Genomic DNA, 19,493 nt, shown 5'->3' with positions numbered 1-19,493 from the left:
TCTCCTCCCCTGTCTATTTGCCTCCCTCCCGCCCTCCCTCAGGCATCTGACATTCATGTCTTGCATCTGACGTCTATTCTAGGGGTGGCCAAACTGAGGTTGGGGAGCCACATGTGGCTTTTTCACACATATTGTGTGGCTCTTGAAGCCCTCACTGCACTGGGCTTGAAGAAGGTATTTGTCTCTTTAAAACATTTCTCCAAGCCTAGTCAGCCATCAGTTTGGAGAATGCAATTAAAGTTAAAGTTTCTTTCTTTCTTTCTTTCTTTCTTTCTTTCTTTCTTTCTTTCTTTCTTTCTTTCTTTCTTTCTTTCTTTCTTTCTTTCTTTCTTTCTTTCTTTCTTTCTTTCTTTCTTTCTTCTTTCTTTCTTTCTTTCTTTCTTTCTTTCTTTCTATCTCTCCCTCTTCACCCCCATTTTCCTTCCTTCTCTCCTTCCCTCCCTCCCTCCCTCCTTCTCTTCCTTCCTCCCTCTCTCCCCCTCCTCCTTCCTTCCTTCTCTTAAACATCTGATGTTCATGTCTTGCGGCTCTTAAACTTCTGACATTTATTCTATGCTCTTACTTTAAGCAAATGTGGCCACCCCTGGTCTATTCTACCCGGCTCTTACGAAAATCTGGTGCCTCTACCTCAAAAAACAGCCCCCCTCCCCCCCCCCGAGCCCCAGATACCCGCGGATCAATTCTCCATTATATCCTATGGGAATCAGTCTCCATAGAGAATAACAGAGTTCCCAGCAGACATTCCCCTCCCCTCCCCCCGCTTTCTGACGACCCTGAAGGAGGGGGAGGACCTCCAAACCAGGGGGTCCCCTGCCCCCACCTGGGGATTGGCAACCCTAAGCCAGTGCCTACTTGGCCTAATTGTTAATCCAGCCATGGGTAGCAGTTTGGAGTAGACTGGGGGTGGGGGAAAATGCTTAACCCTTTCCCTGCCTTCTGCTTTTTCTGCTGCAATCGCTGCCCCGGCTGATTTCCCCCTGAAACACCACAGGTGAAGACAGCTGGGTTATAGGCTTGCCAATCCCCAGGTCCCAGCGGGGGTTCTTCCGCTTTCCCAGACTCCTTCCCGCCCCCAGTCAGCTGGCCGGTGGGGGGAAGCCTCGCCCCCAAAGGACCATGTGCATTTGCACCTCCAGAGGCTTCAGTCTCCGATTGAAAGGCTTCCTCTTGGGATGGTGCGTCTGTGTTACTCGGAAGAAGTTGGCAGCGACTCGTGAGTAGAGAGGCCAATCCCTCGCTTCAGAGTCACCAGAAACGGCGGGGGGGGGACGTCTGCTGAGCACTTCATTATTCCCTATGCGGAGTTCGATTCTCATAGGGTATAATGGGGAATTGATCTGGAGGTTTTGGGGCTCTGGGGGAGCTGTTTTTTGAGGTAGAGGCACCACATTTTCAGTATAGTATCTAGTGCCTCTCCCCAAAGTACCCCCCAAGTTTCAAAACGATTGGACCAGGGGGTCCAATTCTATAAGCCCCAAAAGAATGTGCCCCTATCCTTCATTATTTCCTATGGAAGGAAGACATTTTAAAAGGTGTGCTGTCCCTTTCAATGTGATGGCCAGAACTCTCTTGGAGTTCAATTACGCTTGTCACACCCTTGTTCCTTGCTCCGCCCCAATGTCTCCTGGCTCCACCCCCAAAGTCTCCTGGCTCCACCCCCAAAGTCCCCAGATATTTCTTGAGTTGGACTTGGCAACCCTACTGAGTTAACACGTGCAGGAGAAGTAGTTGGATTGCAGAGCAGCAAGCAGAAAAAGGGGTTACTCTTCCCCTTTCCCTGCTGCCTCTGAATGCCAAATGAACCATTCTCAAAAGTCACGGTTAGGGGTGTTGGCCTCTAAGTGCGGCCTGGAGATCTTCCACTATTACAACTGATCAGGGCTTTTGGGGTGGGTGGGTAGAAAAAGCCCAGCAAGAACTCATGTGCATATTAGGCCACACCCCCTGGTGTCACTATTGTTTCACACAGGGCTTTCTTGCAGAAAAAGCCTGGCATGGACTCATTTGCACATCAGGCAACACCCTTGATACCACCATCGTTTCACGCAGGGCTTTTTTGGTGGGAAAAGCCCAGCACAAACTCATTTGCATATTAGGCCACGCACCCTGATGCCAAGCAAGCCAGAACTGTGTTCCTATTCAAAAAAAAATAAAAGCCCTGCAACTTATCTCCAGGTGCAGTTCCCCTGGAGAAAATGGCTGCTTTGGAGGGTGGACTTGGAGGATGCCCTCCCCCAAATCTCACCCTCCCCAGGCTCTAACCTCCCCCCCAAAAAAAATCTCCAGGTATTTCCCCACCCAGAGCTGGAATCCTCAGTCACTGTAGCTTTCTTTCGTGCTTTTGCATGCATTCTGCAGTTCTGCCTAGGGTTGCCAATCCCCAGTTGGGCGCAGGGGATCCCCTGATTTGGAGACCCTCCCCCTGCTTCAGGGTCATCAGAAAGCGGGGGTGGGGAGAGGGAAATGTCTGCTGGGCACTCCATTATTCCCTATGGAGACCGATTCCCATAAGGTGTAATGGTGAATTGATCTGCGGGTATCTGGGGCTCTGAGGGGCTGTTTTTTATTTTTTAGGTAGAGGCACTAGATTTTGTGCATAGCATCTGGTACCTCTCCCCAAAATACCTTCCAAGTTTCAAAATGATTGGACCAGGGGGTCCCAATTCTAAGAGCCCCAAAGAAGATGCCCCTATCCTTCATTATTTCCAATGGAAGGCATTTGAAAGGTGTGCGGTCCCTCTAAATGTGATGGCTAGAATTCCCTTTGGAGTTCAGTTATGCTTGTCACAACATGGCTCCACCCCAATGTCTACTGGCTCCACCCCCCCAAAGTCTCCTGGCTCCACCCCCAAAGTCTCCTGGCTCCACCCCCTCAGACCCCCAGATATTTCTTGAATTGGACTTGGCAACCCTAGTTTTGCCTGCTTTTCCCTCCTGAACTCCTGGCACTTCTTTAGTTCTGTCGGTGTTCGTGAAATGCAGAAGTCCAAAGTAACCTCTGCCCCCTTTACATTCCTTTCTGCCGGAGCCCAAAAGAAGCACAGGGAACGTATGAAGCGACAAGGAGGCAAGTTCGAAAAGCAACAAAGCATTCCAAGGATTTGACATTAAAATGGCACAAGAGGGAGAACCGGGTTGCAACTTTGAAACAAAAAGGCCTTCAACATCCGGGAAAGCAGAGAACAGAAGTGTGTTGCTGGGTCATACCAAGGCACGCCCTGTCTGCTCCCTCTGGAACATACCCCAGTAAGAGAAATGAACAACTCCTGTTTCTTCCGAGGGTTTTTTTTATAGTCGCAGATATACTACACCTGAAAATGGAGGTTCAGTCTTGCTAACTCCTGCCTAGAGGCACTAGGGCTCAAAGCAAGGCGGTCAAGCCCCCGGTTCAGGTGGGGGTTCTCCCGCCTGGGAGGTTCCCAACCCCTCCAGCCCACACTGGGCCGGCAGAAGGAACCTCCCCCAACGTCGCCGGAGCAATGATGTCACCCGTGAGCGACATCATCGTGCCGGCAACATCGCGTGCCAGCTGCTCTAGGCGTTTCCGGGAAAACTCTACGGTTTTCCCCAGACACTCTAGCAATTTGGGAGGGAAGACTCTATGGTGCATGTGAACTCTATGGCGCGTGTGAATCAAGTCCCCTGTCAGAGGTGGGGTCGGGTGGAAGGAGACTTGGAAACCCTCGTTCAAAGACACTTGGCCGATTCAAGGATGTCCTTTGGACAGACTTGTACAATTTGGACCCCTGAGAACAGGGTTTTTTTAGTAGCAGGAACTCCTTTGCATATTAGGCCACACACCCCTGATGTAGCCAGTCCTCCTGGAGCTTACAGCAGGCCCTGTACGAAGAGCCCTGTAAGGAATTCTAGCAGGACCTCCTTTGCATATTAGGCCACACTCCCTGATGTAGCCAATCCTCCTGGAGCTTACAGCAGGCCCTGTACGAAGAGCCCTGTAAGGAATTCTAGCAGGACCTTCTTTGCATATTAGGCCACACACCCCTGATGTAGCCAATCCTCCTGGAGCTTACAGCAGGCCCTGTACAAAGAGCCGTGAGGAATTCTAGCAGGAGCTCCTTTGCATATTAGGCCACACACCCCTGATGTAGCCAATCATCCTGGAGCTCAGTAGGCCCTGTACAGAGAGCCCTGTAAGGAATTCTAGCAGGACCTCCTTTGCATATTAGGGCACACACCCCTTGATTTAGCCAATCCTCTTAGAGCTTGCAGTAGGCCCTGTAAGAAGAGCCCTGTAAGCTCCAGGAGGATTGGATACATCAAGGGGGTGTGGCCTAATATGCAAAGGAGTCCCTGCTACAAAAGAAGCCCTGTCTGAAAGAGAAAGCACTGTGAGCAGGCCTTTAATAGCTGCATAAAAACAGAATTTTATAGCTGGGAACCCGGATCTCCCAGTCTCTAGTCTCTTACCATTATTGCTGCATCATGTCTAGAGAAAAGTGAGGAAGGAGAGAGGAATTTTTCCAGGTTTCTCTTTTTCCTATTGAAATTTTGCAGAAATGGGGAAAAGTTTTGCCTGTGGGAAATTGTCCTTTCTCGACAACTCTCAAAAGGCTCAGCAAAAGGGTCAGAGATCGGCAAAGCAATACCGAAAAGAAGGGACAATTTGCATATCAGAAATCTTTCCCCCAGCTCTGACGATGGGAGTTCTCGCAAGCTTACAGCCTGGAAAATTTTGTTGGTCTTTCAAGTGAAACAGGACTTGGGTTGCCAAGTTCGATTCAAGAAATATCTGGGGACTTTGGGGTGGAGCCAGAAGACATTGGGGGTGGAGCCAGGAGTAAGGTTGTGACAAGCATACCTGAACTGCAAAGGGAGTTCTGGCCATCGCATTTAAACGGACCTGCCTTTTAAAATGCCTTCCCTCCACTGGAAATAATGGATAGAGGCATCTTCTTTGGGGGCTCATAGAATGGGACTCCCTGGTTCAATCTTTTTGAAACTTGGTGTTTTGAGGAGTGTTTTGAGGAGAGGCACTAGATTCTATTCTGGAAATGTGAATCTAATTCAAAAACAGCTCCCCAGAGCCCCAGATACCCATGGGTCAATTTTCCATTATTCCCTATGGGAATCAGTCTCCATAGGAAATAATGGAGTGCCCAGCAGACATTCCATCCTCCCCCCCACTTTCTGATGACCCTGAAGCAGGGGGAGGGCCTCCAAACTGGGAGAACCCCTGCCCCCACCTGGGGATTGGCAACCCAAAACTGGATTCCAATCTTCCCTTGGGGAAGACTGCCACCTTATCATGTGGCTCTTTCACACATATTGGGTGGCTCTCAAAGCCCCCACTACCCAGCTGGCTGGCTTGGAGAAGGCATTTCTCTCTTCAAATTGGTTCTCCAAGCCGAGCCAAGTGGCTTGGAGAATGCATGCAAAAGTTAAAGTTGCTTTCTTTACACCTCTCTCTTCCCATCTATTTTCCTTCCTTCCTTGTGGCTCTCAAACATCTCATGTTTATTCTATGTGTCTCTCACATTAAGCAAGTTTGGCCACCCCTACTCCAAGCTGCGGAGTCTTGTGAGCAAAAATTCTACTTTGTGAGCTATTGGTAAGCTACTGGCATTAAGCGGTCAGCTACTGGCATTAAACGTTGTGATCTGCTGCATAAATTAGCTCGCTCGAGGGCCATTTTCCCTGAGCTGAGACAAAAATGTGTGAGCTGGAGGTTAAAACACTGTGAGCTAGCTCACACTAACTCAGAGGGAACATTGCTCCAGACTGCAGTGATCAATTCCCCTAGAAAAAAAATGGATGCTTTGGAGGGTTAACTCTGTGGCATTGTACCCCACTGAAGTCCCTGTACTTTCTGGGCTCCATCCCCAAATCTCCAAGGTCGTTTTCGCACTCACCTTCCGCCGGCGCGACCCCCCTCTTCACCGCGCAGGATCTGCGCGGATTTCGCACTAAACGCTGTGGAGCAGCCAGAAAAGCCGGAAGCTCCCGTCGCAAAAGCCGCGCAAACGCCAAACTGCTTTTTGGCGGTTTCAGTTTGAGCGGCTTTTGCGCCGGGTGCTTCCAGCTTTTCTGGCTGCTCCGCAGCGTTTAGTGCGAAATCCGCGCAGATCCTGCCCGGTGAAGAGGGGGGTCGCGCCGGCGGAAGGTGAGTGCGGAAAACGACCCAAGAGTTTCCCAGCCTGGAGCTGGCAAACTTATGCACCCATCCCTTGCCAGTGTCCGTGGAGGGGAGGCCTGGCAACTCCATAAGGACAAAAGAGGAGCCATGCTGGATCAGGCCAGTGGCCCATCCAGTCCAACACTCTGCGTCACACAGTGGCCAAAAAATCAGGTGCCATCAGGAGGTTCACAAGTGGTGCCATAAGAACATAAGAGAAGCCATGTTGGATCAGGCCAATGGCCCATCCAGTCCAACACTCTGTGTCACATAAGAACATAAGAGAAGCCATGTTGGATCAGGCCAGTGGCCCCTCCAGTCCAACACTCTGTGTCACATAAGAACATAAGAGAAGCCATGTTGGATCAGGCCAATGGCCCATCCAGTCCAACACTGTATCACATAAGAACATAAGAGAAGCCCTGTTGGATCAGGCCAATGGCCCATCCAGTCCAACACTCTGTGTCACATAAGAACATAAGAGAAGCCATGCTGGATCAGGCCAATGGCCCATCCAGTCCAACACTCTGTGTCACATAAGAACATAAGGGAAGCCATGTTGCATCAGGCCAATGGCCCATCCAGTCCAACACTCTGTGTCACATAAGAACATAAGGGAAGCCATGTTGCATCAGGCCAATGGCCCATCCAGTCCAACACTCTGTGTCACATAAGAACATAAGAGAAGCCATGCTGGATCAGGCCAATGGCCCATCCAGTCCAACACACTGTGTCACACAGTGGCCAAAAAACCCAGATGCCATCAGGAGGTCCATCAGTGGGGCCAGTACACTAGAAGCCCTCCTACTATATCGCCCCCCAAGCACCGATACAGAGCATCACTTGCCCCAGACAGAGAATTCCAACAATAAGCTGTGGCTAATAGCCACTGATGGACCTCTGCTCCATATTTTTATCCAATCCCCTCTTGAAGCTGCCTATGCTTGTAGCTGCCGCCACCTCCTGTGGCAGTGAATTCCACGTGTCGATCACCCGTTGGGTGAAGAAGGACTTCCTTTTCTCCGTTCTAACCCGACGGCTCAGCAATTTCACTGAGCGCTCACGAGTTCCTGCGCTGTGAGAAGAAGGAGAAAGGTCCTTCTTTCTGTACCTTCTCTATCCCTCGCATCGTCTTGTAAGCCACCGTATTTTTTTCAAAAAGGAACTTACATTGTCAATGAGGCTGGAGTCCACAATCTGAGCCTCTTCCAGTTCCCTGGCTAAGAATTCCGGATCCTGCTGTCCACATACGATTGACAGGCCGCAACAGAAGCACACCCACAGGAGCATGGTGACAAGAAGCCCCCCCCAAACCCTCCCCCCGCTGGGAGAAAAGGTGGAAAGGCCTCCAGACCGCTGCGGCCGCTGCCTCCGGCTCACTGAGACGGGGAAAAGTTCTTGGACAGGAGCAGGCTTGGCTGCATGCCTCTCCCTTCCCTCCGCCTCCGGATCAGCCCTTCTGCCAGAGTTCACAGCCAAGGTTGGGATTTCCTTGCTCTCACTTCATTTAATTGGGCGGCGGGGGGGGGGGGAATGGAGGAATGCTGCTGGATTCTCTGATCCGTCTGATGCACGGCTTTTGCAGCAGGAACTCCTCTGCATATTAGGCCACGTCCCACTGATGTAGCCCATCCTCCTGGAGCTTACAGTAGGCCCTGGGCTAAGAACCCTGTTAGCTCTTGGAGGGTTGGCTACATCAGGGGGTGTGGCCTAATACCAGGGGTGGAATTCTAGCAGGAGCGGCTTCTGCATATTAGGCCACCCCCCCCGATGTAGCCAATCCTCCTGGAGCTTACAGCAGGCCCTGGTCTAAGAACCCTGTAAGCTCTTGGAGGGTTGGCTATATAAGGGGGTGTGGCCTGATATCAGGGGTGGAATTCTAGCAGGAGCGGCTCTGCATATTAGGCCACCCCCCCCCCCCCCGATGTAGCCAATCCTCCTGGAGCTTACAGCAGGCCCTGGGCTAAGAACCCTGTAAGCTCTTGGAGGGTTGGCTATATAAGGGGGTGTGGCCTGATCTCAGGGGTGGAATTCTAGCAGGAGCGGCTCTGCATATTAGGCCACCCCCCCCCCCCCATGTAGCCAATCCTCCTGGAGCTTACAGCAGGCCCTGGGCTAAGAGCCCTGTAAGCTCTTGGAGGGTTGGCTACATCAGGGGGTGTGGCCTGATATTCAAAGGAGCTCCTGCTGCAAAAAAAGCCCGGGTCTGATGTTTAGGACTTTTTTTTCCCTTCTCCCCTTCTGCAAGGTTTTGTTTCAGTCCCCCAAAGGTGTTCTGGAGGACCAGGGGGAGAGCCCTAGATAGCATCGAGGAAGAAGAAATAGGGCCTCTGGTCACATAAAGAGTGCGGGCATTGCTACTGTCACCATCGCCAGTTCCCAGTTAAGGGGGAATGGATTCTGAGTCAGCAGGTTGGAGCCCCAGCACCAGTTTGGTGTAGTGGTTAAGTGTGCGGACTCTTATCTGGGAGAACCGGGTTTGATTCCCCACTCCTCCACTTGCAGCTGCTGGAATGGCCTTGGGTCAGCCAGAGCTCTCTTATCTAGGAGAACCGGGTTTGATTCCCCACTCCTAAACCTGCAGCTGCTAGAATGGCCTTGGGTCAGCCAGAGCTCTCTTATCTGGGAGAACCGGGTTGGATTCCCCACTCCTCCACTTGCAGCTGCTGGAATGGTCTTGGGTCAGCCATAGCTCTCACAGGAGTTGTCCTTGAAAGGGCAGCTTCTGTCAGAACTCTCTCAGCCCCACTCATCTCACAGGGTGTCTGTTGCGTGTGTTGGGGGGGAAGGTAAAGGAGACTGTAAGCTGCCTCTGAGACTTTGATTCAGAGAGAAGGGTGGGGTGCAAATCTGCAGTCTTCTTTTTCTCTTCTGTGTAGCAATGAACTACCACAAGAGCTTACAGTACGTCGTGTAAGAAGAACCCTGTAAGCTGTTGGAGGATTGGCTACATCAGGGAGGTCTGGCCTAATAGGCAAAGGAGTTCCCACTAAAAAAAAGCCTTGATAATACTGATGATAATAATGATGATGTAATACATTGTAATAAATAATATATATTATATTTTTTATAATAATAGTGTAATTGAAATATTGTAATATTATTACAAGTATTATATTATCAAAATTAATACTATTATTATTAATATACTATATAAAATATAAGAACATAACAGAAGTCATGCTGGATCAGGCCAATGGCTCATGAAGTCCAACACTCTGTGTCACATAAGAACACAAGAGAAGCCATGCTGGATCAGGCCAGTGGCCCATACGGTCCAACACTCTGTGTCACATAAGAGAAACCATGTTGGATCAGGCCAATGGCCCATCCAGTCCAACACTCTGTGTCACATAAGAACATAAGAGAAGCCATGTTGGGTCAGGCCAATGGCCCATCCAGTCCAACACTCTGTGTCACATAAGAACATAAGAGAAGCCATGTTGGATCAGGCCAATGGCCCATCCAGTCCAACACTCTGTGTCACATAAGAACATAAGAGAAGCCATGTTGGGTCAGGCCAATGGCCCATCCAGTCCAACACTCTGTGTCACATAAGAACATAAGAGAAGCCATGTTGGATCAGGCCAATGGCCCCTCCAGTCCAACACTCTGTTTCACACAGTGGCCAGAAAAACCAAGCGCCATCAGGAGGTCCACCAGTGGAGCCAGGACACTAGAAGCCCTCGCACTGTGCCCCCGCAAGCCCCAGGAATACAGAGCATCACTGCCCCAGACAGAGAGATCCATCTATACCTTGTGGCTACTAGCCACTGATGGACCTCTGGTATGTATGTATATATGTATGTATGTATAGAATCATAAAATCATAGAATCATAGAGTTGGAAGGGACCTCCAGGATCATCTAGTCCAACCCCCTGCACAATGCAGGAAACTCACAAACACCTCCCCCTAAATTCACAGGATCTTTATTGCCGTCAGATGACCATCTAGCCACTGTTTAAAAACCTCCAAGGAAGGAGAGCCCACCACCTCCCGAGGAAGCCTGTTCCATTTCGGAATCGCTCTAACGGTCAGGAAATTCTTCCTAATGTTGAGCTGGAAACTCTTTTTATTTAATTTCAACCATTGGTTCTGGTCCTACCTTCCGGGGCCACAGAAAACATTTCCACACCCTCCTCTAGATGACAGCCCTTCAAGGACTTGAAAATGGTGATCGTATGTATGTATGTCTTTTGATTTGTATCCCACCCTTCCCACAAGAGAGCTCAGGGCAAGAAGGCACAATGATAATTACAGTCATTAAACTAATTGAAGAAATACATATCAGAACAATAAACAGTGGATTACCCAATCAGCAATCCTAATCGCTGGATGAAGAGAAGAAACTGGATGTATACCCTGCGCTTCTCTCAGAGACTCAGAGTGGCTTACAATCTCCTTTCCTTTCCTCTCCCCACAGCAGACAGCCTGTGAGATAGGTGGGACTGAGAGAGCTCTTTCGAGAACTGCTCTTGAGCAGAACAGCTCTGAGACAAGTTATGACTGACCCGAGGCCATTCCAGCAGCTGCAAATGGAGGAATCAAACCTGGTTCTCCCAGATAAGAGTCCGTGTTCTTAACCACTATACCAAACTGGGTTGCAGTCAAGGGTGGAATTCTAGCAGGAGCTCTTTTGCATATTAGGCCACACCCTCCTGATGTAGCCAATCCTCAAAGAGCTTACAAAAAAGAGCCTTGTAAGCTCCAGGATGATTGGCTGCATCAGGGATGCGTGGGCTAATACGCAAAAGAGCTCCTGCTAGAATCCCACCCCTGGGCCTGCAGCCAAGCCATAAAGATCTTATTCATAGCAGCATAACATAACATCACAGACTGTGGCAGGGAGGCCAACAGGTGGATGCCATTGCCTCAATATGAAAGGGAGACCTCCAAAGGAATACCAGGGCTGGGATGCAGAAGCAGGCATATCAAGTCCCCTCTGTGAAAAATGTCCAGGGCCCAGTAAGGGTCGCCAGAGGTTACCATGAATTCTAGTCCTGGAAGCACACACACCACACACACACACAAAACCCTTTAAAAAGCGAAAGAAAATGTCCATGTTTCTAGCAATGGTCACTTGTCAGATGATGCCAATTCTATGTATCACAAATTCATCAGTGCTGGAAAGAGAAGAGCATTCTTGTGGGAAGAGATGGCAGTGCCTGGGATGCAGCTGGTATTTATCGGGAGACAGCCTCATTGGAAACAATAAGGGTGCCTTCACAAAGTGAGTTCTAGATTATTAGATTATTAGAGAGCCAGTTTGGTGCCGTGGTTAAGTGTGCAGACTCTTATCTGGGAGAACCGGGTTTGATACCCCACTCCTCCACTTGCACCTGCTGGAATGGCCTTGGGTCAGCCATCACTCTTGCAGTGCTGTCCTTGAAAGGGCAGCTTCTGGGAGAGTTCTCTCAGCCCCACCCACCTCACAAGGTATCTGTTGTGGGGGAGGAAGGTAAAGGAGATTGTGAGCTGCTCTGAGATTCAAAGTGAAGGGTGGGGTATAAATCCAATATGATCATCATCCAGTCCAATACTCTGTCACACAGTGGCCAAAACCCAAGTGCAGTGAGCAATGGACTCACAAAGGCTCACCACTTGCACAGATTTTGTTAGTCTTTAGCGTGCTACTCAGGACTCGAATTCAGCAGGAGCTCCCAGGAGCACAGCTCCTGAACCTTTCTGAGGTTCCCCCTCTTCCCCCCACCTACCTTGGCCATTGAAAAGTAGATGCAGCTGCATAACAATCCCTGGATTAGGAGAGCGAGCAGCCAGCCAGCCACCAGGGGCTTTGCCACACCCCCAGCAGCCCTCATTAACTCCTGGAGAAGCCCACAACACCCTTTCTCCACTTCTTATGTGATTTTGGGTGGTGGGTGGCTTGCTGGCCTTTTGACAGGGAGTGGGTGGATAGCCCAGGAGAGCCCCATGGGAGTGAGGCCCGCTTGGGCTGGCTGGATCTCAGTGGAACAGGCTTCCTCGGGAGGCGGTGGGCTCTCCTTCCTTGGAGATTTTTAAGCAGAGGCTAGATGGCCATCTGACAGCGATGAAGATCCTGTGAATTTAGGGGGATTTGTGAGTTTCCTGCATTGTGCAGGGGGTTGGACTAGATGACCCTGGAGGTCCCCTCCGACCCTATGGTTCTATGATTCTACTTATGAGAAGCCAAGAATCACTGGAAAAGACAATCATGCAACGAAAGAGGAAAGACCCAACCAGAGATGGATTCACTCGGTCAAAGATGCCACGGTCCTCAGTTTGCAAGACGGGAGCAAGGCTGTTAACGAGAGGAGGTCGTTAATTCATAGGGTTACCCTAAGTTGGAAATGACTTGAAAGCGCTTTACACGCATACGCACAAATATGTGTCTGCAGAACAGGAAATGGATGGGCTAGAGAGAACTCTATTTGCCAGTGGCATTATAAGATCTGAAAATGACAGCTCAGTGTTTGGGTGTTTACCTCCCCCCCCCACACACACAACAGACACCCTGTGAGGTAGATGAAGATATTGGATTTATATCCCGCCCTCCACTCCAAAGAGTCTCAGAGCGGCTCACAATCTCCTTTACCTCCCCCCCCCCACAACAGACACCCTGTGAGGTAGATGAAGATATTGGATTTATATCCCACCCTCCACTCCGAAGAGTCTCAGAGCAGCTCACAATCTCCTTTCCCTTCCTCCCCCACAACAGACACCCTGTGAGGTAGATGAAGATATTGGATTTATATCCTGCCCTCCACTCCGAAGAGTCTCAGAGTGGCTCACAATCTCCTTTACCTTCCTCCCCCACAACAGACACCCTGTGAGGTAGATGAAGATATTGGATTTATATCCCGCCCTCCACTCCGAAGAGTCTCAGAGCGGCTCACAATCTCCTTTACCTCCCCCCCCCCCACAACAGACACCCTGTGAGGTAGATGAAGATATTGGATTTATATCCCACCCTCCACTCCGAAGAGTCTCAGAGCAGCTCACAATCTCCTTTCCCTTCCTCCCCTCCACAACAGACACCCTGTGAGGTAGATGGATTTATATCCTGCCCTCCACTCCGAAGAGTCTCAGAGTGGCTCACAATCTCCTTTACCTTCCTCCCCCACAACAGACACCCTGTGAGGTAGAGGAAGATATTGGATTTATATCCCGCCCTCCACTCCGAAGAGTCTCAGAGCAGCTCACAATCTCCTTTACCTTCCTCCCCCACAACAGACACCCTGTGAGGTAGAGGAAGATATTGGATTTATATCCCACCCTCCACTCCGAAGAGTCTCAGAGTGGCTCACAATCTCCTTTACCTTCCTCCCCCACAACAGACACCCTGTGAGGTGGGTGGGGCTGGAGAGGGCTCTCACAGCAGCTGCCCTTTCAAGGACAACTCCTACAAGAGCTAAGGCCATGCTAGCAAGTGCAAGTGGAGGAGTGGGGAATCAAACCCGGTTCTCCCAGATAAGAGTCCGCACACTTAACCACTACACCAAACTGCCTCTCAAAGCAGGAGTCGAGTTGCACCTTTAAGACCAACGGAGTTTTAATTCAGAATGTAAGCTTTCGTGTGCTGGAAGCGCATTTCATCGGACAATAGAACGGAATGGCGTTGGAAAGCAGTCCTAAATACAGAGAAAGTATTCCGAACCTGAAGGTATTGAAAGAATCCCTGAGCCTGTTATGCCACCTTGTGGATCTCTGAGAAACTGCAAGCAATACTGGCAGAACGGAAAAGTCCAGAGACAGAATTGCTAATCATTGAAGGTTAAAGCACAAAACGCCAAAGCAGGATTACAGCTGAACACCAAGACAAAAGTAATGACTGCTGGGGAAACACGCAACTTTAAGGACGACAAGGATGAAAGCCAAGAAACTCAGCTCTGAGAAGTCTTTGACTTTACAAGCAGGGGCAAGAGAAGTTTCAACCCTTGGCATCTGGACTGAAAACGGTCCTCGGGTAGCCAGTTTGGTGTAGCGGTGAAAAGTGGTGGATTCTAATCTGGAGAACTGGGTTGGATTTCCCACTCCTTCACCTGAAGCCAGCTGGGGGGCCATGAATTAGTCACAGCTCTCTCAAAACTCTCTCAGCCCCACCTACCTTCTATTGCGGGGAAAGGAAGGGAAGGAGATTGTATTTCACTCTGAGACTTCAAGTGAAGGGCAGGGTATAAATCCAATCTTCTCCTCCTCCTCTCCTCTCTCCTCCTCTTCTTCGTCTCCTCCTCCTTCTTCTCCTTCTCCTCCTTTTCCTTCTCCTCCTTCTTCTCTTCCTCCTCCTTTTCCTTCTCCTCCTTTTCCTCCTCCTCCTTCTCTTTCTCCTCCTCCTTCTTCTCCTTCTCTCCTTCTTCTCCTCCTCCTCCTCCTCCTTTTCCTTCTCCTCCTTCTCCTTTTCCTTCTCCTCCTTCTCCTTCTCCTCTTTCTCCTTCTCCTCCTCCTTCTCCTCCTCCTCCTCCTTCTTCTCCTTCTCTTCTCCTCCTCCTCCTCCTTTTCCTTCTCCTCCTCCTTCTCCTCCTTTTCCTTCTCCTCCTTTTCGTTCTCCTCCTCCTTCTCCTCCTCCTCCTTCTCTTCCTCCTCCTCCTCCTTCTCCTTCTCTTCCTCCTCCTTTTCCTTCTCCTTCTCCTCCTTCTCCTCCTCTTCCTCCTCCTCCTCCTTCTTCTCCTCCTCCTTCTCCTCCTCCTCCTCCTCCTTTTCCTTCTCCTTCTTCTCCTTCTCCTTCTGCTTTTTTTCCTTCTTCTCCTTCTCTTCCTTCTTCTCCTTCTCTGTTTCCTCCTCCTCCTCCTCCTTCTCCTTCTCTTCCTCTTCCTCCTCCTTCTCCTCCTCCTTTTCCTTCTCCTTCTTCTCCTTCTCCTTCTGCTTCTTTTCCTTCTTCTCCTTCTCTTCCTTCTTCTCCTTCTCTGTTTCCTCCTCCTCCTCCTCCTCCTCCTTCATCTTTGGAAACTCCTGGAGAATTGGGGGTGAAGCCTGGAGAGGACAGGGACCTCAGTGGGATAGAATGCCACAGAGTCCACCTTTTCAGGCATCCCTTTTCTCCACTGGTCTCTGTAGTCAGGAGATGAGCCATAATTCCTGGAGACCCCGCCAGGCCCCACCTGGGGGCCGGCCTCCCTAAAAGCAGATGTGTGCTATGACTTCTTACAGCTAAATCAGAGCTCTTTAATTGTAGTGCTTACTCTTCACAGCCTCCAGACCAGTTTGGAGAGATGAGGGGCCTTGCCATTACCAAGTTCTACCAGTTGCCAATTCACGGTTGGGGAATTCCTGGAGATTTGGGGGGTGGGTCTGAGGAGGATGGAGCCTGGGGAAGGGTATCAGCAGGGCACAATGAAATTGCTGAGCAGTTGGCTTAGAACGGATCAAAGGAAGGGTGATTCACACATGGAATTCACTGCCACAGGAGGGGGTGGTGGCTGCAAGCATAGCCAGCTCCAAGAAGGGGTTGGATAAACATCTGGAGCAGAGGTCCATCAGTGGCTATTAGCCACAAGGTCAAGGTGGAGCTCTTTGTCTGGGGCAGTGATGGTCTGTATTCTTGGTGCTTGAGAGGGGCAACAGTGATGGACCTCCTGATATCACCTGGGTTTGTTTTTTTTTGCCCCTGTGTGACACAGAGTATTGGACTGGATGGGCCGTTGGCCTGATCCAACATGGCTTCTCTTATGTTCTTCTGTGACACAGATTGTTGGACTGGATGGGCCACTGGCCTGATCCAACATGGCTTCTCTTATGTGCTCTTACAATGCCATAGAGTCCACCCTCTAAAACAACCATTTTCTCCAGGAGAGCTGATCTTAGATCTATCTGTGAGTATTAAATCATAAGAGCAAGGTGTATTTCAGGGGTGGCCAACGGTAGCTCTCCAGATGTTTTTTGCCTACAACTCCCATCAGTCCCAGCCATTGGCCATGCTGGCTGGGGCTGATGGGAGTTGTAGGCAAAAAAACATCTGGAGAGCTACCGTTGGCACCCCTGGTATATTTAATACTTGGATGTTTTATTTATAGTTTCATTTTACATCCTGAAAACCGAGGAGGATCTGAAACACCTTGGAATATCTGGAATGGGCATCTTTTGTGAAGGCTGAATAGATATTATATGCTTCATTCTCATATTCTTCATCTCCCATTTGGTGTAGTGGTGAAGTGCGCGGACTCTTACAATTGTGCACTTTATTTCTATTAGTTTGGTGTAGTGGTTAAGTGTGCAGACTCTTATCTGGGAGAACCGGGTTTGATTCCCCACTCCTCCACTTGCAGCTGCTGGAATGGCCTTGGGTCAGCCACAGCTCTCTTATCTGGGAGAACCGGGTTCGATTCCCCTCTCCTCCATTTGCAGCTGCTGGAATGGCCTTGGGTCAGCCACAGCTGTCTTATCTGGGAGAACCGGGTTCGATTCCCCTCTCCTCCATTTGCAGCTGCTGGAATGGCCTTGGGTCAGCCACAGTTCTCACAGAGTTGTCCTTGAAAGGGAAGCTGCTGGGAGAGTTCTCAGCCCCACTCACCTCACAGGGTGTTTGTTGTGGGGGAGGAAGATATAGAAGATTGTAAGCTGCTCTGACACTCTGAGATTCAGAGTGAAGGGCTGGATATAAATCCAATATCGTCATCGTTATCGTCCTCCTTCTCCCCCCCACCCCATTGGGAAAGTGGGGAAGCACTGTGGATTCATAAGACTGCACTTTAATTTATTGGGGGGGAGGGTTAAAAGGAAATAATGAAAGAAGGATACACACGGGCTAAGGATTGTACTGGTGGGAAATTTGTTTTTCTGTCTGAAATTTGTTAATGAACTTTGTCTATGTATTGTTTAAACATTTTATACTGATTGAGAGGTGATCTGATCACCCTTGAAGGGCTATCCTATAGAGGATGGTGAGGAATTGTTTTCTGTGGCCCCAGAAGGTAGGACCAGAACCAACGGGTTGAAATTAAATCAAAAGAGTAAATTAAAATCAAATTAAATCAATGAAATTAAATCAAATGAGAGCCAGTTTGGTGTAGTGGTTAAGTGTGCAGACTCTTATCTGGGAGAACCGGGTTTGATTCCCCACTTCTCCACTTGTACCTGCTGGAATGGCCTTGGGTCAGCCACAGCTCTGGCAGAGGTTGTCCTTGAAAGGGCAGCTGCTGTGAGAGCCCTCTCAGTCCCACACACCTCACAGGGTGTCTGTTGTGGGGGAGGAAGGGAAAGAAGATTGTGAGCCACTCTGAGACTCTTCGGAGTGGAGGGCGGGATATAAATCCAATATCTTCTTCTTCTTTCCAGCTCAACATTAGGAAGAACTTCCTGACCATGAGAGCAGTTCCTCAGTGGAACAGGCTTCCTCAGGAGGTGGTGGGCTCTCCTTCCTTGGAGGTTTTTAAGCAGAGGCTAGATGGCCACCTGACAGCAATGAGAATCCTGTGAATTTAGGGGGAGGTATTTGTGAGTTTAGAGCGGTTCCTCAGCAGAACAGGCTTCCTTGGGAGGTGGTGGGCTCTCCTTCCTTGGAGGTTTTTAAGCAGAGGCTAGATAGCCATCCGACAGCAATGAAGATCCTGTGAATTTAGGGGGGAGGTGTTTGTGGGTTTCCTGCATTGTGCAGGGGGTTGGACTAGATGATCCTGGAGGTCCCTTCCAGCTCTATGATTCTATGTTCTAAGAATCTGAGAACTGAACTGAATATACGTTTAATCAAATCTGGAAATATTATTCTACTCAGCGGTCTTTTCATTGCCTAGTACTAATCCTGAGATCCCTTCATAGGTTTGTTTCCACCTGGGAGCTGGCAACCTTGTAGTGTGCTTTATCTTATTTGTAGAGATATCCCCCCTTCCTTTCCAGCCCCTCAAACCTCACAGCCTCCTCTGAGCGGGACTGAGATGGGAGCAGAGGGCAAATCTCCAAAGCCGAATTCCGCCGCCATTAGCCCGGCCCTGTTTGCTCGACCCTCGACCTGTGGCCCTGCTCGTGTTAGAGGGGTAAATATTTGCTCAAGCAGGGACAAAGTTAGCTTTTCTAAAGAGCCTTCAAAACACCGCAGGGTCTCCTGTTTTCCTTTCCTTGAACTTGGTTTGGTGGAACAGAGAGAGACCTGCCACTCAGCTGACCTGCTCCCTCTTCTCAAGAAAGGGAGAAAATGAGACGACTGAGTCCCTTGTTTCTGGTGCTCTTCTTGGCTTGGGAAGTATGGAGCTTCGCCTTCCTCATTGGGGACATTCCAGAGGTAGGAAACCTCTTCTATAACGGGCCCCAGTCACCTGGGGATATTTTAAGGTGGTGGAAAGGTAGGGCTGCTAATTCCCAGGTGGGAGAACAAACAGGAAACCACCGTGTAGAGACTGCTGAAATACAAAAAAGAAAAACACTGTGCCTCTTAAGATGCTTTGAACAAATGCTATCTATGCCTTTTATGTACTGTATTCATCATAACCCTTGAAAAACGCTCTTAACAACGTTCGCTAGACTCCGACTGAGTTCAGTGTCCACAGACTGAAAAAAGTAATTCCTATGAAACCAATGATGAATGCTGAAGTAGAAGGTTGGGGAGGGACGGTGGCTCAGTGGTAGAGCATCTGCTTGGCAAGCAGAAGGTCCCAGGTTCAATCCCCGGCATCTCCAACTCAAAAGGGTCCAGGCAAGTAGGTATGAAAAACCTCAGCTTAAAGACCCTGGAGAGCCACTGCCAGGCAGGGGAGGATGGTGGCTCAGTGGCAGAGCATCTGCTTGGTAAGCAGAAGGTCCCAGGTTCAATCCCCGGCATCTCCAACTAAAAAGGGTCCAGGCAAGTAGGTATGAAAAACCTCAGCTTAAAGACCCTGGAGAGCCACTGCCAGGCAGGGGAGGATGGTGGCTCAGTGGCAGAGCATCTGCTTGGTAAGCAGAAGGTCCCAGGTTCAATCCCCGGCATCTCCAACTAAAAAGGGTCCAGGCAAGTAGGTATGAAAAACCTCAGCTTAAAGACCCTGGAGAGCCACTGCCAGGCAGGGGAGGATGGTGGCTCAGTGGCAGAGCATCTGCTTGGTAAGCAGAAGGTCCCAGGTTCAATCCCTGGTATCTCCAACTCAAAAGGGTCCAGGCGAGCAGGTGTGGAAAACCTCAGCTTGAGACCCTGGAAAGCCGCTGCCAGTCTGAGGAGACAATGCTGACTTCGATGGACCAAGGGTCTGATTCAGTAGAAGGCAGCTTCATATGTTCATTTGTTGTTCATATGTACCACCTCCTGCCGTCTTTAGATCCCTCTTTTTGGTTGACGCAGGCCATACCGTAGCGCTTGAGAGAACCAGAGGTCACAGTCCTCTATCCAACAGCTGCAGCTACACAAGTCCCAGCTTTGATTTGTGTTTCATTTACCACTTCCACCGGCCGCGTGTTCATAATTTGGAACTTAACATA

General features: G+C 49.8%; 2 protein-coding genes across 2 annotated transcripts in view; one reads left to right on the top strand and one right to left on the bottom strand.

Annotated features, from left to right (window-relative positions):
• The window catches only part of ITIH5 (inter-alpha-trypsin inhibitor heavy chain 5), an 87,534-nt gene extending 80,098 nt beyond the window's left edge, over window positions 1-7,436 (bottom strand). Inside the window, exon 1 of the mRNA XM_060245973.1 lies at window positions 7,304-7,436. Within this exon, the coding sequence (XP_060101956.1) occupies window positions 7,304-7,423 (120 nt within the window). The 5' untranslated portion in view covers window positions 7,424-7,436. The remainder of the gene's footprint in view (window positions 1-7,303) is intronic.
• A 10,680-nt stretch (window positions 7,437-18,116) lies between these two features.
• The window catches only part of ITIH2 (inter-alpha-trypsin inhibitor heavy chain 2), a 73,254-nt gene continuing 71,877 nt past the window's right edge, over window positions 18,117-19,493 (top strand). The window contains exon 1 of the mRNA XM_060245972.1: window positions 18,117-18,324. Within this exon, the coding sequence (XP_060101955.1) occupies window positions 18,238-18,324 (87 nt within the window). The 5' untranslated portion in view covers window positions 18,117-18,237. The remainder of the gene's footprint in view (window positions 18,325-19,493) is intronic.

This window comes from Heteronotia binoei, chromosome 8, assembly GCF_032191835.1.
Source record: "Heteronotia binoei isolate CCM8104 ecotype False Entrance Well chromosome 8, APGP_CSIRO_Hbin_v1, whole genome shotgun sequence".
NCBI classification, from domain to species: Eukaryota; Metazoa; Chordata; class Lepidosauria; order Squamata; family Gekkonidae; genus Heteronotia; species Heteronotia binoei.
Note: the sequence above shows the minus strand (reverse complement) of the source record. Positions and strands in the feature narration are given on the sequence as shown.